Genomic DNA, 23,017 nt, shown 5'->3' with positions numbered 1-23,017 from the left:
TTAGTCCTGCCTGGCTGTAACAGAGTGACCTGTGAGCTGACCACACTGGCACTGGTGGGCAGGGCTGCCTGGGGCAGGCTGTTGACGGGAGAAGCAGGGGAGGGCTTCCAGTGGGTGTAGGGGTGGAAAGGGTGAGATCACTGAGCTCATTTTGCCACAGGGAGGGGTCTCTCCAACACAGTGCCTGGCATATCACAGAGTGAGGCTGTTTATAATTGATTCTGCACTCATGATCGAGGTCCTACTGTAGGTGCTGGGGATGATATGAAAGAGCTGAATGAGTTACTCTAACTATTGGGCTGCGATCCCAGAACTAACACTTTGCTCCGCCCCTGGGGAGGGAAGAGCATAAGCAGCTTGTCTGAGTGAAGCTTTCCCTCTGCTGTTGTCTCTGACTCCTGGATGCTTCCTCTGCAGTGGGACAGGCTGGCAGGCAGCCTGCGATGGGGCCCTGCTCAGAAGACCCCCGCCTCTGCTGGGCCTCCTGGCTCCTGGGCTTCAGCAGCCTCCTCCTCAGTGAGTGGCCTGGGCTCCTGGGAGGGAGGGCAGCAGGGTGGAGCAGGGGGGCAGGTTCTCCCTTTCCTGTCTGCTGTCTTTGGTGAACAAAAGACCAAACAACTCTTATAATTTAGAAAATGCACTGTCCATGGGTGAACAGAAAGAACCAATGGTATTTTGGTTGTGGGGAGTCTGGAAAACCTGAGCTAGGGCGACCTTGGCCGTATTAAGGGGACCATTAACAGGGAGGTGAGGCCACTTCTGCTGCAATGACAGGGAAGCCAGGAGAGCCTGGAGCTGCCTGGGGAGAGGGATGGAGACATAGAAAGAAGCTGCTCCTGGGGACAAAGAGGGTGGGAACGGGGTACCCCTGGTGTGGAACTCAGAGAGGCCCTGCCAGCCTCTGCAGCTGTCCTGTAGAGTAGGGGCTGACCTGGCAGCCCTGTGCCTGAACTGGAGGAACCAACTCCAGTCTGGACTTGTTGGACTTCTCTTCTGAAAAGGGAGAGTGAACGAGCACTCTGTGCCTGGGTTTGGGGCTCAGCTCCAAGCACCAAGGAGAGAGTCCCTGGGAGTCTCACCTTTAACTTCAAATTACTTGTGAATTTTGCATTCCAGTACAGTGTTAGTTTTCATCTTAAATGTTAGGAAGCATTTATCTTAGTGTAAAGTGAATCCTCTAGGAGGATGCCTTTTTCCTGCCTGTGGGTTTCATCTCCCTCCACTGACAAATGTGACTCAGGTCCTGGAGACCCCGGACTGAAAGCAGTTCTTTAGAGACAAACCCTGGAAACACAGGAGGCACCAGCAGTTCGGGAATCATTGTACAAACTGAGGGCTATCTGTACCATGGGATAACACGGAGGATAAAAAACCAAATGTACCAGTTGTCGGGTGGGATTTCCAATTTCCATGAGTTCAGAGGCATGGATTTCCACGAGCAAGATGCAGGAGGATGAATACCATGAAATCTAATTTTGTAAATGAACAGGAGCCTTCAAAATTTAAGGGTGTCTGTGTGCCCACATGTTTATAAATGGAGAAAACGTGGAAGGAAACAGCAGACTGCTAAGGTGGGTTTCCAGAGAGAGTGAACTTGAGGAGGAGAGAAAGGAGGGGGAGGGAGAGAGGGGGAGGGTTAACCAAAAAGGAAACTGAAAAAAAGACTGTCCTAAGGAAGCCCGAGTATCTCATGTATGACTTTATCGGAGATTTTATGTTTTATGTTATGTATATGTTATGTTATGTATAATGAAATTAAAGAAAGAACTAATGGGAAAATAATAATAACTAGTGAATTATGAATTCAGGTTAAAGCTGTGAAAGGTTTACTACATTTTCTTGTTGTAATATCCCAGCCACATATGAATTTGCAGGGAATTATGTTAAATTTAGTGGATTAGAGAGCATTTGGACACAGGCTGTCTTGAATTCGTGATGAGCTTTGCATTAGACCCCTTTAACCAGGTAATGTAGTGTCAACAGTAAAATGTCAGTTTTCTCCACCTCTTCAATTTATTTAAATGGAGAAATATGTTGAATTATATACAGCTTTCTCCATAGGCCCTGGGTTTGGAAGATAATAGTAGGAAGAAAAACAGAGATGGAGAGAGAAGGATGGAGGAAGAAAAAAAGGAGGAAGTGTCACAAAAATGGACAACATTTTATGGTGATTTTTCAGTGTTAAATTTTATGTTATTTCACTGGATTTGAACTCTAGCTTGTTTATTAGCATGCTCTCCCATGGCTTTATTTCCTTGTTCAGGATTACATCCTTTGTGGCCCAGAGAGCTCTTGCTGCCTTCCTTCTCTTTCTAAGTCTTCGTCCATCTTCCTCTCAGCTGGTGCTCCCCACGCAGCTTCAGGGGCCAATCCTCCCTGCAGCCTGAGGGCTGAGACTCCTCTCTCCCTGGGTCCCTCCTCTCTAGAAAGTGGGGAGTCAGGCTGGGCTGCTGTTTAACCCTCCCCTAGCCAGAAGCCCCTGCTCCGCTACCCCTGTAAGTCTTGCATCCCTTTCCCGGGAGAGGGAAGTTGGAGGGTGAGACTCTGGGACCTGCTCAGATCCTGGGATCAGACAGCAGTGCTGGCACGGAGGAGTCCTGGGGAGGGCAGGGAAAGGGTGGGGGAGCTGGTGGGCAGCTCCTGCAGGGGAGAAGCCCTGGGTGGGCAGAAAGGAGACCCAGGCTCCAGGTCTGGCTCTGCCCTGCGTGACCCACGACAAGGTCACCCACCAGGGAGCCTCCTCCTCTGTGAAAGGAGGGCCTAGGCAGATCCCCTCTAAGGGGATGAGATTCCTGAGTCCACCCAGACAGGTCTCTCCTGTGGCTACTTCAAGGCCGCTGCTCTGTCTCTTCATCCTGTCCTGTCCTACTCAAGTGGCCTGACAGTGATTGCCAGCTGGTGAGCCTGTTTAGGGCACCTTCAAAGAGAAGACCCCAGGAAGTCCCTGTGGTCACCTCCTCAGCCCTCCAAGGAAGGAGTGAATCCTCCTCTTCAAGCCTTATCTTTGAGATCCAACCTTGCCCTCTGTTTTCTGTGTCTCTGCTCCCAAGAGGGATCTCTGACCACCTGGAAGGACATCATCTCCTTCGCCACAGTGTGTGGAACTCCATCTGCAAACCCTGCTCAGGAAAGCTCGCTGCAGCTGTGCTGTTCAGAGGCAGTGACTGAGAACCTCGGCCAGAGCTTCTCAGTTTCTGTCTGTGATGCCGAAAATATCAGCTTCTTTTTCTCTGTTCCCCTGGTGCTGACCCCATCTTACCAAATGCTGGGGGTGGGGAGGGGGGAATAGATAAACATAATTTGGTCAGAATTACTGTGAAAATCCCTTAGGAAGGTGCCTCCCTGGAGACTGAAATGCTGTCTCTCAGTTCGTCCATCTGCACATTTCCCCATTGGAACAGGATGTTCCTTTGAGCCCCAGGTTAGATAGAGCGCTTATGGTTAGTGTACATTGTTGTACCCCAAATTGCATATTTCAACATGAGATTAACTCAGAATGCCGTGATTGACTGAGGTGTTAAAGAGTGATTTTATTTCATTCATTAATTAATGAGGGAACCAGGAGGCTGTCACAGCCTGTTCAAAGGAAGAGTCCGAGGCCACGCCCACACAGGCCATCAGAATGCTGGAATGAATGTACAAACAGGTGACCTGTGTTTACAGGGTTTATGGCAATTGTGGTTACATAGAGAAAATCTGGAAGGATACACATCAATAACAGTACTTACCTCTGTGCCGAGGCATTCTTTGAATTTTTACTTGAATCAACTCCATAATCCATATAATAGTTTTCTATGAACACATAATGCCTTTACAATTACAAAGCAACTCACTAAAGAAAGGGGAAAATGCCCACACCAAATAGAGTTGATAATAGTAATTTTTTCAACCCAAGCTTGGGATAACATGTAGCCTGTCCTTCCTCCATCTTTACCACCGTCCCCTGTAGCACAGATGTCCTCCCGTATCTGCTAAGATGGGATTTGACAGTGGCCATGGAATCCAGCTGCTGTGGACACAGAGATAAATTTCCTTTCAGTCTGGGGCCTTTGGTAAACAAGAAGGCCCTGGCTGGACTTCGACTCCCTACAGCCACCTATGGGATTTCACCCACGGGTGTCTGAGCCCAGCCCTGTATCCAGGGCGAGACCCCTTAGAGGAGCAGCTAGGGGAGAGGAAAGGGCACCACCCTCGGACCTGGGAATGTCTGGCTCTGATCCCAGGTAGGCTTGGTCAAGAATCATCATCATCATAATGAGATGGAACACACGTATGGATCAATTATTGAGCACTGTGCTGAGAGTTTTATCTTCTTAAATCCCCACAATAATTCTGTGAGGTGAGCACTGTCATCCTTTCCATTTCACAGGTGAGAAAGTGAAGGCCGAGAGGTTCAATAACAGTTCAAGCCTACACAGCCAGGAAATGGAGACCTGGCCTCAACTTTAGTCTCGCTGGCTCTGAAGTCCAAGCTTTAGACCACCTGTTGTACTAGATCACCCAGTCTGACCCCTCAGCACGTTTCAATAAAACATCCTCTGAGGTGGGACTGAGAGGCTGTGAGGACACTGTGGATTTCATGTGGTGCAGCTACAAGGTGGTGGAGCCTCCACCACGTGTGACAGGTCCCCTCCCTCCCTCTCTCAGGGGACATGTGGTGTAGGATATAAACTCCCCTTTTCTAAGACCCTGAGGCACTGTAATTATTTGTTACCAGAGCCCAGCCCGTCCTGACTACTACACTGCCTGGAAGGAAGGGGAAGGGAGAGCAACCTTGTTATTGTATTCGTTATCCATTGCTGTGTAACCTGTTACTCGAAAACTTGTGCCTTAAAACAATACCATGTACAGCCTCACAGCTTCTGTGGGTCAGGATCCAGGGGTGGTTTAGCTGGTTCTCTGGCTCAGGGTCTCTGAGAGTGAAATCAAGGCCTTGGGTGGGGGTGGGGGGGCGCTGCAGTCAGCTCAAGGCTCAGCTGGGAAGAATCTGCTTCCGAGCTCACTCGTGTTATTGCTGATAGGATGCAGTTCCTGTGGCTGTTGGACTGAGGGCCTCAGTTCCTCCCTGGCTGTTGGCTGGAGGCTGCCCTCAGTTCCTCGCTGTGTGGGCCTCTCCACAGGGCAGCTGACAACATGGCAGCTGGCTCCATCAGACTGAGGGAGAGAGAGAGTGCGAGAAAGACGGGTCGCAGTCTTGTATAAGCTCACATCGCTAAGTGACATCCCATCACCTTTGCTGTATCCTGTTCTTTAGAAGCAAGTCACCAGGTCAGACCACACTCCAGGGCTAGGTGGTTACCAAGGGTGTAAAGCTGAAGAAGGAGGGCTCGTTGGACCAATTTTAGAAGTTGCCTCCTACAGATATGCACTTAGTCTGTGCTGGAAAATGTGCTGGTACTTTTGATCCCTGAGCTCATTTAATTCACACTATCATTTTGAGGCAGGTATAGAACCTGACTGCAGGTTAGTGACTTTAAGTAACCTGTTTAAGGTTACACTGCACTGAAACCAGGACTTGATTCCAGAGTTGCTTCAAATTCTTTGTACTAGGCTGCCTTCCAAGAATCAAGGGAGTGTATTGGAAGGATTTCATTAAAAAGATGGGTTCTGTGGTTCTCTCTTTTATCCTTGATCAAAAAACACTCACGTTCCTGTTCCCAATGCCCTAGGTGTCTGCAGCACTGGGGTCAAGAGTTCTGGAGCACATGGTGCTGGAGTTCAGGATTCTGGAGTCCACGTTCCCTTGAAGGAGATCCATGGAGGGTCTGTGTTGTTTCATGTGATCAAGGAACCAGGAACCAAGCTGGAGGAGATCTCGTGGGGCTTTGGCCCTGACGTAAATTACACAGTCATCCTACGAGTCCATAATGGGTCAGAAGGGACTCTAACCTGGGTCTGCCTTGAGGACAAATACAAGCAGAGGGTCCATGTGCCCAACATGACGTCCCTGAGGATTGAGAACTTGACGCGTGATGACAGTGGGCAGTACCGGGCTCGAGCCAGCTTAACTGGGGGAATGGAATCTAGCCAGATTTTCTACCTCACTGTCTATGGTACGTGACACCCCCTCACCTCAATCCCATGGCTATGACCTTCTTTTGTACCTAAGAGTGTCACACGGGCCCCATTTTGCAGCACTCCTTCCCAATGCCAGCCTTCAGGCTCTATTTTCTCCCTTGAAATTAGGATAAGTGGGTTCAGCACAAATGGGGAGCAGAGCTGAGATTCACACCAGGGATAAAGTCACTTCAGTGTTTTGGGAGAGGAAAATGGAAGTTTGGGGGAAATGAAATTTTTGCCATAACATTTAATGTTCTTTAGAGGATTAAGTTGACTTATTTATGTGTTAGTTTTCTATTGCTGCTAGAACACATTACGGTAGTTCTCCCTATCCGTGGGGGATACGTTCCAGACCCCAGTGGATGCTTGAAACCGTGGGTAGTACTGAACCCTATATATACTATGTTTTCCCTATTCATACATACCTATGATAAAGTGTAATTTATAAAAGAGGCATAGTAAGAGATGTACAATAAGTAATGATAAAATAGAACAATTAGGGCTGGCACCGTGGCCGGGTGGTTAAGTTCGTGTGCTCCACTTCGGCGGCCCAGGGTTTCACAAGTACAGATCCCGGGTACAGACATAGCACCACTCATCAGGCCATGCTGAGGCGGCATCCCAAATTCCACAACTAGAAGGACCCACAAGTAAAATATACAACTACGTACCGGGGGGATGTGAAGATGAAAGGCAAAAAAAAAAAAAAAAAAAAAAGAACAATTAGAGCAGCACACTGTAGTAAAAGTTACTGTAGATCTTAGCAACCTGGCATTCTATTTTTTTCCTTCCTTTATGAAGTCAAGAACTTTCACCTTTTCAGTTAAAGGAAGCACTTCATGACTTCTCCTTGGTCTATCTGAATCGCCAGCACTGCTGCTCTTGTGCTTTGGGGTCCTTACTAAGTAAAATACGGGTTACTTGAGCACAAGCACTGGAATAACGCCACAGTCATCTGATAGCTGAGACGTCTACTAAGTGACTAACGGGTGGGTAGCCCATACAGCTACACTGGGCAAAGGGATACACCGGACAAAGGGATGATTCACATCCCAGGTGGGAGGGAGTGAGATGATGCGAGATTTCAACACGTTATTCAGAACAGCATGCAATTTAAAACATGAGTTTTTTGTTTCTGAAATTTTCCATCTAATATTTTCAGACTGGTTGACTGTGGGTAAATGAAACTGCAGAAAATGAAACCAGTGATAAGGGGGACTTGGTGGCTTAAATCAACACAAGTTTATTATCTTGCTGTGCTGTATGTAGGTCAGAAGTCAGACACGGGTCTCACTGGGCTCAAGTCAGGGTGTTGGCAGGGCGTGTTCCTTTCTGCAGGAGCCAGGGGAGAAACACTTTCTTGCCTTTTCCGCCTTCTAGTGGCTGACTGCATTCCTAGCTCTTGACCACCTTTGTCTGTCTTCAAGGCAGCAATGGTGGGACGAGTCCTCCTCACATTGCCTCCTCTGAACTCTCCTTCCTTCTTCCACTCTTGAGGACCCTTGTGATTACATAGGTCTCAACCAGATAATCCAGAATAATCTCCCTATTTTAATGTCAGCTGATCAGCAGCCTTAATTCTATCTATTACCTTACTTCCCCTTTGCCATTAACCTAACATATTCACAGGTCCTGAGGATTAGGATGTGGACATCTTTGGGCGGGGGGCACTGTTCTGCCTGCCGTAATTCAGAAATCACGTGTAGTTCATCCTCCCTATTCCCTCTGCTCTTCCTCAGCCTCAGCCCGAGGCCAGCCTCGCTCACAAAATCCAGCCCTAAGAGCCTCCATAGATGTAGGAGCAAGTCTAGCCTGCCACACTTCTGAAGACCTCATTTAGCCCCTCTTTCTTACCCTACAGCTCCTCTGCATAGAGAAATACCCTCCTACAGAGAGTGGCTTTGACAGCTTCAGGTTCCCATGGGATTTCTATGACTGGCTTGTAAACCTGTCACTTCTGTTCCTCTGTGTACCACAAGTTCAGTGGCACATTCTAACCACACTCGGGATTGTCATTCCTAGTGGCTACCACCGCATCTTCCAGAAATGTCTGCACTTTTGGGTGCATAGGGCCTTTCTCTGGACTCCCAGAGCTGGACAGATGTTCTTGTTCACTGTGGGCTGTGTAGTCCAGGCATCATCTCAGCAGGAGAAACAGAGTGAGAGCCCTGGACCAGGGCAAGTCCTTCACTCCCGACTTCTCCTTCTAGGAAAGACCCATTTTCTAAAAATGAAGGATCTTGGGTAGTTGGAGTGCTGGCTTTATGTTCTTGAGGGAGACTTCAAGATTTGCTCAGTCTAGTGCAGTCACATAAGGCTTAACTCATTGGCTCCCTTCTTTCTTGTCTCTTACTACATATTTAGCTTTGGATAAATTCTATTTCATCTATAAAATGTCTCCCCTTCCTAGAGGGAGGAAGACAGAGCTTCGGTGAGATAATGGGTGAGAATGTGGCAATTGTAATGTTCTCCACTCATGTGAGGCTCCATTCTCTCATCCCTCCTACCGCAGAGCCTGTGCCCCTTCCCCAGATCCTGGTCCAGTCACTGTCCATCACACCACGCTGGTGCAGCATCATCTTAGAGTGCAGGGCTGCTGGGGTCACAGAGGACCTGAATGTGACCTGGGAAAGCAAGGGCCTCCCCGGGGAGCTGGAACAGAAAGGGACACCAGGACCAGCCCCCAAGTCCTGGACCCTGGCTGTGAGCCTGCCTCTGCACCAGCCCAATGCCAGCCTCACCTGTGTGGTCAGCAACTCTGAGGACCAGAAAGCTGTCACCTCAGCCCTTGGGGAGGTCTGTGCCCGTGGTGAGTACAACCTGCCATTGGTGGTGGGGAGGGCACTGTCGGAGCTCAGGGAGCACTGGGGTCTGAAGATTCTGGGTTTTTCTCCCCACCATGTTTATCAGCACCACCCCCACCTGGTCACGACCTACTGGAGTCTGGGGCGGGGGGTGCACATCTAACTTGTTTCTGTTCTTAAATGACTCTCACGTCTGTGCCTCTCACCTCTTGCCTCTGTTGGTGGGCAGCAGCTGTCCAGCACCTCTCCCACCCGACCCGTCCTCTACAGGGAATGCAGAGTGCTGTGCTGGGTTTAAAGCTCTGCGGTGGCCATCTTGAAATTTCTGACAATCTCTGAACACAGGGCTCCTCATCTCATTTTGCACAGGGCCCTGCAGGGGCTGTAGCCATCCTGCCCTCCAACATCACCTTTGAGGAGGGTCCCTGGCCCCCTACTGAGCGGCAATGCTCTGTATTGTACCTGTCTCCTCCAGAGCCTGGAGCACCTTGAGGGCAGGGTCCTGTCTTCTTCTCCTCTGAATCCCTGTGCCAAGCACAGCTTCTGGCACAGTTTGTACACAGTGTCCCACTGAATGAACGGATGACCTGGTACCCCTGAGTGCAGCCTTGCCCCTCTAACCTACCCTCCATGAGCTTCTGGAGGGATCTGATGTGTCAGCATCACAGAAAACCCCCTGTGACCCTACCCGCACCCCCGTACTGGACCCTCAGATAAAGTTCAGCACTCAGTGTGACCCACTAGACCCTCTGAGAGCAGACTCCTGCTTTCCTCTGATCTTTCTGCCTGGCTCCTTCCTGCCCTGTCCCTCTCTTGCCTGCCCCAGTGGGGTGCTGGCAACTTCCCAGGGGCTGGCTCTTTGACACTGCCATGTCCTCAATATGGTGCTCCTCCCTCCTGGAATGTCCTGCCCACCCTGAGTATCTGGTAAACTCCTATTCCTCCCTCAAGACTCAGGTTACCCATCACCTCCTCTGGGATGCCCTTCCCTGAAGACCTATGTGCAAGGTGTAAACCTCTATTGCACTGTGATCCCTCTGGCTGGCAGACTTTGTTATTCTCTCAGTCTTCCCTGCTGGGTGACGAGCTCCAAGGGCGTGGACCCAGTCTTGTCCATCTCAGTATCCCAGGCAGCAAGCAGGAGCTCAGGAACTGGTTGAATGAATGAATCTCCATGCTCCTGCCTCTTCAGCTTCTGACCCAGGACCTTCAAACTTCTCCATCTGCTCTCTCTATCTCTCCTTGGCAATGGGTATCTCAAGTTCCCTCTTGCCTTAACTTTCTTCACTCTCTTTGTGTGAGGGAAACAGATTCACATGGACATGCTACTGTTGGCCCCCTACGAGCCATCCTAGGGACCATCGTGGCCGTGCTGTTGATCCTCGGGGCTGGACTGTGCCTTTGGAAGACACTGGGAAGAAGATGACGGAGACTGAAAGAGGCAGGTTGCACTTCTCTTTTCTGGCTCAGTACCTCTCCTCCCCCACTGGGCCCTCGGCTCCCTTTCTCCTGCATTTTACTGCTCAGGGAACGTCCCTGTGGAGGGGATGATCTGTAGAGTGGCCTTGGGGCTCATAGCAGTGGGGGAGGGTACAGGTTTCCAAGGCCCAGATTCAAGCTCCACTCCATGTATGACTCAGGTGCAGAATTGCAGGAGGAACACAGGAACCACGATGGTGACATCCACTGTGCAGAGCTAAGCCAGCAGGAGTCTCGAGGGGGCAGGGAGAAGATGAGAGCTTGGAGCAGTGCCCAACTGGGCTCTCCCAGTTCTCCCAGGTGCCTGGGTCTTGGCATTTCTGGCCCTGCTGTGTCTTTAACTCTTTCCAGATAGTCTCTGGTATTTTCTAAGAAAATTTACAACTGGGGCCAGTGTGGTGCTCGGTACTCTGCGGGAATTCCCATGCAGTTCATGTCAGCGGCATTGGTTCCATAGGGTCCCTCTGGGGCCTCTCTATCCCGCAGCTGTTCTAGGAACCTTCTGTCTTGCATTTCTAGGGTCTAGATGAATGACATCTAGAAGCAAGGAGCCTTTCACTACTGTCTGCAGTGAGGTCCAGAAGCCAGGCCAGCCCATGAAGATAATTTAATTGGAGAAAGCAGGAGAATCAGCATTCCTAGGACACCTCCATGCTGAGTTTGATCCTTGCAGACATCTGCCTCTTCCAGCTCTAGTCCAGCTTCTTCTGCCTCTGATCTGCCCTTTGTGTCCTCAACTCCCTGGGTACATGTGGCCATGCCACTTCCCCTGCCACCTCCCCAAGCTACCCTCCCACTCAAGACCCTCACCCCTGCAGGACAAGTGTTCATTCCCTGTCATTGACTCGGCTCCTGACCCGTATCCTCCTGAAGCTTCCCAAAGGAGACCCTCCTGATGGTGCTTGTTAATCCCCACAACGTCTACTGTGTGTCTTTCTGAGAACATGAGACCAAGTGCGGAGACTCTGTAGAGGTGTTGACCATATTACAAAGTAGGGAGTGAGGGCCTTGGTGCTGGCTGGGTTAGGGGTCCATGGAGGCAGCATGGGTGGGTTGGAGCCCACAAAGGGACTGGCCCGAGGCTTCCTTTGCAGCTTGTGGAGGGCTCCCTTGGGGGTGTTGGGCAGTGTGTGTTTGTGTTGGGGAGTGTGTCTAGTGTACATTATATACTGACCAGAGTCCTTGTTCTTGGCCACCTGTGCTAACATGGACCTCAGCCTCAGCATCACCCCATGGGTCCCAAACCCACTTCCCTGTGGAGCAGGAAGAGGAATTGTTATTGTTTCAGGCCCTTTCAAGTGTTCTGTTTCTCAGAAAATGACTCCAGAGGCCCAAGGTGGGGAGTTACATTCTTTGGAAAATAGCTTCTGCTCTTCCCCTGTCTTGGATAGGGGCACTTGGTGGTTAGAATGGATGAGCAGTGTGCTCCCACCCTCCTTCATGGGGCTGCTGTGGGGTCTGAGCGGTGAAGCTTGTGGGAAGGTCTGAACTAGCCATCTCCAGACTCTTCAGCTGACCCTCAGCCCCCCACAACCTCAGCCCCTGGGTCAGCCCCTCTTTGCTCACTGACATCCCTGTGTCTAGAATGACATTTCCTTCTCCCTGTTCCTTGCTCCCATCCCTGTCTATTGAAATATTACCATCCTGTCTGAAGCCTCCTTCCAAGTCACGTGTTCCATGGATCCTGTCTGGTTCCAAAGGTTGAGACTATGAACCACAAATCACTGTAATTTCCTTTTGGGCCCCTTACATCTTAGATTCATTTTTTGATTGACTACTCTTTTTTCCTCCCATTCTTTTTCTTCAAAGTCCCTTCTACATCTTCTTTCCATCTACATATTAGAAGTGGTCTCTCCAACATCTGTCTTTTTCAAATGCCTTGGACATAACTAAGGCCACTGCCACAGTCTGCCCTGGATTAGTCATGAGTCTTCTCTGCTGGACTAACCTGGGACTCCTCAGGAGGGTGTCAGGGCTGTAGGAGACCAGGACCAAGAAGACAAGTACCTGTCTCTGTGAAGGGTCTGGGCCACCCTTCCTTCCACAGGAGCTCAGCAGACTGAGACCAAGAGCACAGAGGCTGCCGCAGGTCTTTCTGGTGCTGGGTCCATGTGGAAGCAAGGATGGACATGATGACCTCCCATGACCCTGTCGATGAGCTCTCATGACTCCCTGGCCCAGAGATCTGAGGTGAGGATTCCGCACCCGACCTCCAACCTCACATTGCCTGAGGACCTGATGCAGCCTGCACTGTGGTGTGTGGGAGCTTCTCCCCTGCATGGGGATCTTCACTTCCTCAAAGCCTCTGCCTGCTGCCTAGGATCTCAGCTCTTTGGTCAGAGGGACTCAGTGGTGCTATGACCTCTGGAACCTGGTCTGCTGGCCTAGATTCCTGGGTCTCTTGGTTCTCCTCCCAGTTAGCTCAGCTGAGCTGCTTCATCCCTGACCTCAGAGCAAAGTTCTGAGCTACAGGCTTGAGCATTATGAAGCAATGCTAGGAGCCTGCTGGATGGCGCATGGATAAGGGAGGAGTAGGGGGATCCATAATAAGGCTGTTTCTGACCTCTTTTTCCTCAGGCTGAGCAGAAAGCTGAGAGAGAAAAAGATGACATTGTGGGGGACTGGAATTGGCCACCCCAAGATATGTCTCTTTGGCATTTGGATTATTGTGGGCTGGTTACTTTTAAAAACTACAGACAGGAAAGCAACTCTTAAAAGTAGAATTTACTTACCCTTTGTTAAGAGACCTTTACATTGTAAAGGAAATCTCCATCTGTAAAGGTGTCTCCCTCTCTGTACCTGGAAGAAGGGGGGATGACCTTATCTCTAGAAACTCTTAATCAATGCCATAGGTAAGGATTTAAATCTGCATCCTGTTTACTGTACTTGTCTGGTAACGTACTGTAACTGACTCCCCCAACCACCAACATCCTCCTTTGTCTTTAGCTGAGGGGGATATTTAAGGTAGTCGCTTCGGCCATTTTGGCAAGTTGCTCAGGTTGCCTGAGCCTCTCCCATGTATACATGTAATAAAGCTTTGTTTAATTTTCTCCTGGTATTCTGTCTCATGTGAATTTAATTCATTCTCCAGCCAGAAGAACCCACAGTGGGTAGGGGAAATGTCTTCCTCCCCTACAACATCTCCTTACTGGCATCCCAGGTGATTGGTTATGGCTGGGTGTCAATCCCCATCAGCCCAGGAGCAATGACTACCCACTGACCCTTCCAATCCCACCCAAAGGAAGGAATTGAAAAAAAAAGGAAGAGAACAGGGCTTTCAAAGCCTGTAATGAACCAGGTTTTGTCCTTTCTTATTAGTGCCATTGAGCCAATTCCAACTCCTATAGACCTTGGTACAGCAGAGTGGATCTCTGCCTGGTCTTTTTCACACCATCCTTTCATCTTGTGATGCTGTATCAGGCAATGCTCTGCTGCTCTTCATAGGGTTTTCATGGCCATTTATTTTGGGAGTGGGTGGCCAGGTCCTTCTTCCTTGTCTGTCTTAGTCTGGAAGACCCACTGAAACTTGCCCACCATGGTGACGCTGCTGGTGTTTGAAATACCAGTGACGTAGCTTTCACCCTCACAGCAACACGCAGCTGATGGGATGTTATGGCCACACACTAATCCCCAGAACCTGTGACTTTATGACCTTATGTGGCAAAAGGGACTCACAGATGTGATCCCTCCCCTGGACTCCACATTATATATTTCCAACTGTTTACTGGCCATCTTCACTCGCATGTATAACAGGTGTCTCCAGCTTGACACGTCTAACTTAAAACTCCCCAAACATGCTGCCCATGCAGTTTCCCATCCCAGAAATGTCACCTCAATCCAACCATTTGTTCTGGCCACAAAACCTTGGTGTCATATTTGACTTCATTCTTTTCCTCATACCCCACAATCTATTAGCAGATACTGGTATCTTTTCATTCGATATATATATTCAAATATTTATTTTCATATATTCAACACAATACCTTTCACCATCCCCCTGTTCAAAGGACCATCATTTCTCACCTGGATTATTACAGTAGCCTCAGTGTCCTTAGTTTTGTCTTAACCATTTAATGTATGTTTTCCAAATTTCATCCAGAGGCCTGCCCGGTGGTGTAGCAGTTAAGTTTGCATGCTCTGCTTCGGCAGCCCTGGGTGCACCTGCCCAGATCCTGGGTGCAGACCTATGCACAGGATCAAGCCATGCTGTGGCAAGCGTCCCATGTATAATGTCAACAAAAATAATCCATAACCAATCTATAAATGAAAATTTTGGTGAGTTTATTCTGAGCTTAAATCTGAGGATTATAACCTGGGAGAGTCTTTCCACAAAGGAACAGAGCACTCCAAAGAAGTGGGGTATACAGGGTGGTTATATACCCTCAAAGAGTATGTTTCACATATGATTGAAATGTCCCTTTTACAATAGTCACGAGGCTGCTCTGTTAGCACAGCGATTGATGGAAACAGCAGATAGGCCTGCTGTCTCAGTGAACCCCGCAGGCTGGCAGGTCTGTTGCCTCGAGCTGGGTGGTCACAGATGAGTGCTGCAATCAGTTCCCAGCCTAAAGAAAGATGTTTAATCTTTAAGGAGATGCCGATGTTGGGAGGGGGAGGGAAGTTGCACCTTTACCTCAAAATGTCTAAGCAGATATACAATGCATGCTCAATGGCCACAGTCATGCCCTTTTGGAAAAACAAAGTCAGGCCGAATTAGGTTTATACCAAATGGCTTCCTCACATACTCCAATATATCCTATTGCTTGCCATTTTTATTTGTCAATAAGATGGAGGAAGATGGGCACAGATGTTAGCTCAGGGCCAATCTTCCTCAAAAAAACAGTCATCCAGAGTGATCTTTTCAAAACCTAAGTTGTGTCACATTACTCCTTAGCTCAGAACTTCCTATGGGACCCCTTTGTCTGCAAGGTCCTGTACCATCTGACCTGATCTCTCATGCTCCCCTCCTCCCTTAATTCACTCTAGGACACTGGGCTTTTTGTCCTTCCTTCAATGCAGCATGCATGCTCCTGCCTCAGGGCCTTTGCTCTGCCTAGAATTCTCTTGCCCCAGCTGTCTGCCTGTCTCATTTCCTGACCTCCTTCAGGTCTTTGTACAAACGTTATCTTCTTGATAGGGTCTCCCCTGACCTCCCTATTTAAAGCTGCAAACTCCTCCAGGCGCCATCTTCCCTCCTCCAAGCTCTATTTTTCCTCATTGTTCTTCCAAAGGCTGTGAGTCAGGGGGCGTTTAATCTGGGCTGTAGTTTAAAGACCTTGGGAAGTGAGACTTCAAAGTGTAAACTGCAAATCCTATTATGCAAATCCCATTATTCTTCCGAGGAAACTGCAACACTGATACATTAACGAACTTGCTCCAGGTCACATAACCAGGAAGTGGCAGAGCTGGGGTTATATTTTGGAGTTGGATTCTAAAGCCCCCACTCTTGACAGCTGTACACTGGTTAAATAAGGTAGTCTATCCACATGGTGGAGTACTATAGACGTAATAAGAAGGATACATTGCATCTTTACATATTTAGATTGGAAATTGCCCCTGGAATATTAAAAGAGTTATGGGACAGTGTGTATAGTATTATCCTGTATTATAAATATATACAAACCTATGTTTATGTCAGCATAAAAGGAGTCTAAAACTGATACATCAAGAAGTTAACAGTGGTTATGTTCCGGAACCCGTCTCTTTTTCTGTATCATCAGATTCTCTATAGCACTTATCAGAAAAAGATTATCTGTTACAATTTTTGAGCAGGGCAGTGACCTCAGCCGAGCTGTGTTTCAGGCAGATAATGCCACATATGTGCCAACAGGAAGCTTATCATCTTAGGAAGTCGTTAAAGTATTTATGCTTATTTTCGCTTTCTTTTGTGTGGAATTGATGCCTTCAGAATCTTATTGAAATAACCCCAGATATCTCTGGATCTGTCTACACAGTACAGGCAAAGTGAAAATTTTAGGCTAATTGATTCAAATGGACACTCCCTCTGACCCAGCTGACAACCTGGCTGTTCATCAGGTCAACTGGAGAGATTTTAAGAACAGAAGCTTGAACCCTATCCCCAAACTGGGGATCATCTGTATTTTAAAAACCCAATAGTTGATTCGGATGTATGATCTGGGTTGAGAACTGAAACCTTTGGTCTACACAGAGGCTTCATTAAATTCAAATGGGAATGTACACGGCATGGAGACTGAGAGTTTGTCTTCCAAGACGGTTCTCAGTGTGTGCTCAGCAGGCAGTGCAGGAAATGTTGGTTGAGTGAAAGAATGATTGAATCACGAGACCCCACAGGTTGGAATTACTTTGGGGTGCTCACCAAGGTCCAAAGTCTGACACATGGACTCTGAGCCTGAGCCCAGAAGCTCCATTTCATCCATTGCCCTGTGTGATTTGCCTTGGAGATGCAAAATCTTGCTAAAAATGTCAAAAGACACTGATAGGCACAACCAGAATGCTGACTTATCAATTTGTAGTAAGAGGCACACTTGCTAACTGGGCTGGATGGTCCTGTTAGCCTGAGTAGTGTGCCCTCTCCCAAAGACAGGCCACGTGAGAAACGAAGGTGTCACTGGGCTGCCTGGGGAGCCCTGAGTCAGGACAGGTGAGTAGGTGCTGCTGGTGTGGATGCCAATGGATTTCTAGTCTGAGCTGATCATCTCCATGGTGGGATTTATCTGCCTGGGGCATGGGATTCTCCTGTCCGCCTGACAGAACTGCATTTTTCTCTGTTGCTCACCTCTCTTTATGCTCCATTTCTCATTAATGCTCCCCGGATTGACATATTTTCTTTGGTTATGTTCATTTGTGAGATTAAGTCTTGCCTGGTTCTCTGATTTTGAATGTCTGTACCTTTCCTGTGATCCAGGGGTGTGATGTTTTATCTAATCTCCCAAAACCAGAAAAACCAAAGAAATACCCACATGTATCTCTCTCATTTCCCAGCTGTAGTGGAGGGAGTGGAGGGAGAGGGCATGCCCTCAACACACCACACACCACCAGCTGAACCACCAAACCGCTTTAGCAAACAGACCCAGAAAGAAAAGCTGTGAACTGAGTAATGGGATTCCACAGCTCTCAGGGCCAGAATCTTCACCTAATTTATCACTTAGTCTTTCAGTGAGATCCTCTTATATTTACAACATCAGAACCAGAATAACAGCTAGAAAAAACTAAGATTGTGTAATAAGTAATAAGCATCTATTCCATTTAAAAATCTTAATGAAATAGATAATTTCTAGAATGATATGAATTGCTAAAATTGATCTACCATGTGTGTATAAAGCTCAAAAAATCAACACAGAAAATATTGTAAAACTTATTTAAGCATTTTCTCCTTAAGGGCATGAGAGCCACATGCTATTACAGGTAGATTCCTTCAAACCTTAAAAAATAACGCATTTTCATGCCAACAAATATGTTTTAAAACTTGGCAGAATATAGAAAGTAGCCACTTGTGATTTAGAAAACTTGACAAAGCACAAGAAAAGACAGAAGGCCCCAATGCAGTTGTCTGGCTGCTCAGGCACCTCTCTCTTCCCTTCTGCTGGAAACCCTTCCTGTGAGCTGAACTCCTGGCTTCCCAAGGAGCCCGAGGAGAGAGGCCTTTTGCCAGCACCGTCCACAGTAATGGGGGGAACAGAGCTGTAGCCCCCAAGGGGTCAGAAACGGAGCAGAGTGAGCGGCTTCCGGGTGATGGGTCCTGGGACTGGCCGCGCTCCCTGCAGTGGGCTGGCTTAATGCAGGCCCTCCACTCCACCTGGTGGTTCTGGGAAACTGGGACGTTGGGGTTTCGAATAATCCTATGTGCTTTTGCTGCAGAGAGTTTCCTAGAATCTAAGAATGTCCATGTTGGAAGCGAACTCACTGTGGAGTCCTGTTCCATCCTCCGCTTTCTAACAACCCACCAGGTGACTTTGCCTGTGGTTACATTCCACCAGTGACAGGGACCTCATTGTGTCCCAAAGCATCTATTGCATGTTTGGATGACTCTGAGTACAGAACTCTCCTCTAATATTGAGTCAAAACCTGCCTTTGTTTATCTTCAAGTTTCTGTCTTGAGGTCACTTGTTACAGAGATGATTCCTTGTCCACTCAAGGGCCCTTCAAGATGGATTTAGGGCAGAGCAGAGAGAAACATCAGTGCCTGGCTTAGCTGTTCTTTGCTCTTCCTAAAAGCCCCGATTCCACCCATCCCCCATAGTTTCCTGGGTCACATGCCAGCCTTTACTGTCTCTGATTCATCTCACCTGGTACTGTCCCAATGGCTGGAGATGTTGGATATCACATTTCCTGGGGGTGGTGAGCACCAACCTACCCCACCCCCAATCTCCTGGGAAAGGAGTGTCTCAGGAGTTGGGCACACTCACCCTGCTGGGCACTTTCTTGATCAATAGACTTCCCCAGTGCTGTTGGTGGCAGTGTTCTGGTCCACATGGTTACCGACCACACAAGTGATGCAGATGTTGGGCTGGCTCAGGGGCAGCCTCACAGCTGGGGCTCAGGTGCAGGGGCTGGTTTTCATGTCCTTGGCTTTTCTCTTACATTTATAAATGAGCCAAGCAGCTCTGTGGGCATCAGGCTCCAATTTAGGGTGAGGACAGGGAGCTGGCTTTTACGCTGGGGAACCCCTAAATGTCAGAATGGGGTGGGCTTTCCTGAGGCTCCTGTGCCCACACAAGCTGCCCGAGTTCTCTCCAGACAGCGTATTCAGAGTTTCTTGGCTTTGGTTTTGGTTTTGTAAGAGCTCTCCTTTGTTGATGTCTGAGAATGAAATGCCTGGCTCCATGACGGTCCACACCTGGAGCTGGACAGAGGGTTGGAGGTTGACTATTCCATGCACAGACCTCCTAGTATTCTCCGTGTTTCAGCCCCATTCTCACCCCACCCTCCATCCTACCTGGGCCTGTGAGTTCAAAGCCCCTGTGGGTTCCTCTGGGCGTACATCTCCATCCCCTGCTGTGGCCCTTGTGTGTATCCCAGGTCAGTGGTTCTCAAACTTGGCTGCACATTGGGCTCAAAGGGGCCATTGAAAAAATACTGTTTCTGGGCACTAGCCCAGAGATGCTGACGTCATTGGTCTGGGGTCTGGCTCTGCCCTGCTAGGCTGCCCTCTTCCTTCTCGCTCTGAAACTCCAGGCATCTCAGGTCTGCCGATTAGTTATTCCTGTCTCTCGTTGATGCTGTGATTTATACGCAATCAAAATAGATTTAGTATGGTTTTAACGTTCTGCGGAAGGGGAGGAAACACATGCGTCTACCTTGTTCATGAACATCTTGAACAAGAAGTGCAAACCTAATTTCCATGACCGTGTCCAACTTATTCTCCAGCCCCTCCTTCTCTGTGCTCTGTAACTTAGCAGATGCAAACCAACCAGCAAACTCCAAAAGCATTCCCTTTCACCCGTCCACATGCTGCTCCTTCCCGCATCTGTAACGTCACTTGTGCTGCTCCCCTGGTGATTTCCAAGCTCAGAGATAAGCTGTGGCTGGTTTTGGATCAGCTCTCAGGGGTGCCAGGGCTCCTGGTTAGACTCTGCTCCCTCCTGACCTCCCCTCTGGTGTGAGATGGCTCCAACAGTTTCCAGCACCACATTCTCACACAGCCACATTCAGAGGCGGGAGCCAGGGGCAGCGTGGAGCGGGAGCTTCTCCTCAGCCTCCTTCCTCTTGTCAGGGTGGAAGTCATTCTCAGGAGCCCCCAATAAACTTTTCTTACATATAATTGGCCAGAACAGGGTCACATGCCCACCGTGAGGTCAGGGGAATCCCCCCACCCCACCCCTGATACCCGGTCTCTCACTTGACAGCTGAACCAAGCAGGGTTCTGTTGGTGAGAAGAGGGGTGGCTTGAGGGAGGAAGCGGATGATGTTGGTCATGGTAGTTTTTCCTCTCCATTCCTTCTCTCTTCTTGGAGGACACTAGTTATCCATACGTTTGATCTCCATTGTCAGTCCATATTGCTCTTCTTCGCTCTAATTGCTTCCCTCTTATTTTTTATATTATTTTCTTATCCTGTCTTCCACATCATTGATATGGTTCCCTGTACTGTTGATTCTAGTCTCTGCATTTTTAAATCTGCAAAAAGAATTACTTTTCCCTTTGATTGTTTTCTTTGCCCCTCCCCCAATCATATTCTGATATCTTAGTTCATCTTTCATCTCTGGTTCCGTCAGTCTTTTGAAAACTGTTCTTCCTTTCCTTTATTTTGGAGGATGAATTATTTGTGTAGGTCTTATTTTTTGCTTTTCCGCTTTTTCATCTTTGACTGCGGTCTTCTACTTATTTTGCTCTTTGCCTCTGCAAACGTGTGTTTGGATTCCTTTTGACTTTGTTTTCTATCAGGACACTGAACTCCCAGCACAAGAGTCAGAGAACTAGACATAATGGCTGTATTCTTTGTTTGGTCACAGTGGCCTGGGCAGCGTAGGAAGAGAGCAGGAACTTTGGGGAACAAGAGTTTGAGAACCCCGTCTGCTCCATCTGCTCCAGTTCTGTGAAAACCACATGGAGACCGTCTCCGCTGAGTGGAGTATTCCTGTTCCTCGAGGAATGCCCTCTGGGATTCCAGTCCTTTTCTCCTCCTCCTGTCAGCGTGGGCCAGCCATGTGGCGTGACATCCTTGTGGCTCCTGGGCCTCCCCCAACCCCGCCCCTCTTGCTCTTTTGTCTGCTGTCTTTCCTGTCTGGGTCCATTGCTTCTAGAATGGTGTTTCCCAAACTTGTGTGCAGGGTAGCCTCAGGGGCCTGCAAGTGCTCCGTTAGAATGTTTATATTTCATGCTTTCATTTTGATGATAACCTGAACATTAACATGTGCATGTTCTGGATCCTGCAGTGACCACATTATAACAGGCATTTTTGGGGCTCTGCTTGCTTTCGTGTTAAAGCATCTTCATAGGCGGAGCAGATGACGACACAGATGGTGGTCCTGATGGGGACTGTCCAGTGCGTGGTTCACGTAGAGGAGACAGTTGGGAGGATCGGTCATCAGGCAAGGAGGGCAGAATGACAGTAATAACATGTACTGAACACTGGTGACGCGAGTGCTACTCTGAGGGCTGTGAGTGTGTTAACTCATTGACTCTTCCAACAACTCCAGGAGGGAGGCCCTTGATTACTCCACTTTTTTTTTTGGTGAGAATGATTGGCTCTGAGCTAGCATCTGTTGCCAATCTTCCTGTTTTTGTTGAGGAAGATTGCTGCTGAGCTAACATCTGTGCCAGTCTTCCTCCATTTTGTATGTGGGACGCTGCCACAGCATGGCTAGATGAATGGTGTGTATGTCTGTGCCTGGGGTCTGAACCTGTGAACCCTGGGCCCCTGAAGCAGAGTGTGCAAACCTAACCACTATGCTGCTTGGCCAGCCCCTGATTACTCCACTTTTACAGATGGGGAGACTGAGGCTCTGGGAGGTCACGACCCTGCTCAAGAGTAGACAGCCAGTAAGCGGAGTGAGGGCTTAATGCACGCAGCTGGCCCCAAAGCCAAATTTCTTATCCGTTAAGCAGTAAGGCTCACATCAACCTGCCCAAAGGTCAATGCATCTAAAACTGGTTTGCTGAAAAACAGTTTACAGAAGAATCCATTTCCTAAACAAGCAAATCACTAAATGACCAACGTGCTGAATTTGCTAAATTGATAAAATCTGTACTTCTATCAATGATTGATAAAGTTTATAATGATGTGAATCGAATGGATCAACAGGGCCTATGAGAACCCTGGGGAGCAAAGACTCCAGGGTTCTGCCTTCAGATTGCCTCCCTGACCCTCAGTCTCCTCCTAGCTCTGCCTGTCAGTCTCCTCACCTCTCCCCCCCAACCCCCATCACCCTCTTTCAGGAATCACCAGTTCAGGCTGTCTTGTGAACTGACTTCTTCTTTCTCCTCGCAGGGAGCTGAGTAGAGAAAAATCAAACATTGTTTCAGGTGCTTTTAGGAGGAAACAGTGGAATCCTGTCAATGAAAAAGACAGAAATCTTCAAAAGCTGTTAAACCAGACTATCCAGTACGAATTGCTTTAAGCTTTATACATAGTTAAAAGAAAGAAGGTTCTGGTAAATGGATAGATTTGACCACTTTGATGGCTTGATCATTCACTGAATTGGCCTCTAATTGGCCCACAGCTCTTCTCAAACAGGCACGTCAAGCTCCAAAGTTCCTGCTCTGTAGCGGTCAGTGGCGTATCTGCCCTGCACGCAGAGGTGTGAGATTCCGTCTTTGTAGTAACAACTTTCCAGAGTTCATTCGCGGTAATGCAGTAAATACCCGCTATGGTAGCAAACATCCAAAGAAGAATTTTTCGGTCTAGGGTTTCAGTAGTAAGTAGATAGATATGTATTCAGTGAAGATTTCCATAATGCTGTAATGTTAATTTTTTTTCAGGTGAATCCAACAATTTATAGATCTCTCAATTGTCACCTGGCAGAGTTTTGGTTAAGAATGAAGTTGACTGTCTTGAACTGGTAAACAAAGACTTTAATCAAGTGTTGTCCAATAAATGTATATGAACTGGCAGTCTTTGTGTTAAAGTTAAAAAAATAAATTAATTACTGAACCTAATGTGAACCTACAGTTTTTTCCTATAATCCCAACATTAACGATTTAATTTCAGCAAGACAAAAACACCCATCACATTAAAGTTGTACGTTTGAATATT

The 23,017-nt window shown here is 48.2% G+C and overlaps 1 protein-coding gene across 3 annotated transcripts; it reads left to right on the top strand.

Annotated features, from left to right (window-relative positions):
• The first annotated feature begins 281 nt into the window (after positions 1 to 281).
• LOC102147466 (SLAM family member 8) lies at positions 282 to 13,401 on the top strand. 3 transcript variants are annotated; one of them, XM_070267016.1, is made up of 6 exons: positions 282 to 516; positions 2,062 to 2,167; positions 5,670 to 6,053; positions 8,573 to 8,869; positions 10,175 to 10,305; positions 10,863 to 13,401. In XM_070267016.1, the coding sequence occupies exons 1-5, from the start codon at positions 403 to 405 to the stop codon at positions 10,288 to 10,290; spliced, it is 1,017 nt and encodes a 338-aa protein (XP_070123117.1). In that variant the 5' UTR covers positions 282 to 402; the 3' UTR covers positions 10,291 to 10,305; positions 10,863 to 13,401. The 3 variants fall into 3 exon arrangements, with proteins under 3 accessions (XP_070123117.1, XP_005610286.2, XP_070123118.1); XM_070267017.1 differs by having other exon boundaries at positions 369 to 516; positions 2,050 to 2,167; XM_005610229.4 differs by lacking the exon at positions 2,062 to 2,167 and having other exon boundaries at positions 300 to 516.
• The last annotated feature ends 9,616 nt before the right edge of the window (positions 13,402 to 23,017 follow it).

The sequence above is a fragment of the Equus caballus genome, chromosome 5, assembly GCF_041296265.1.
Source record: "Equus caballus isolate H_3958 breed thoroughbred chromosome 5, TB-T2T, whole genome shotgun sequence".
Classification (NCBI taxonomy): Eukaryota; Metazoa; Chordata; class Mammalia; order Perissodactyla; family Equidae; genus Equus; species Equus caballus.
Note: the sequence above shows the minus strand (reverse complement) of the source record. Positions and strands in the feature narration are given on the sequence as shown.

What these genes read in the sequence shown, in the direction of transcription:
- LOC102147466 (XM_070267016.1), top strand. Translation starts at nt 403, where the DNA reads ATGCTTCCTCTGCAGTGGGACAGGCTGGCAGGCAGCCTGCGATGGGGC. An exon ending in AAAATGGACAACATTTTATG is followed by an intron (nt 2,168 to 5,669) that starts GTGATTTTTCAG and finishes CCAATGCCCTAG; the next exon opens with GTGTCTGCAGCACTGGGGTC. An exon ending in TGGGGAGGTCTGTGCCCGTG is followed by an intron (nt 8,870 to 10,174) that starts GTGAGTACAACC and finishes TGAGGGAAACAG; the next exon opens with ATTCACATGGACATGCTACT.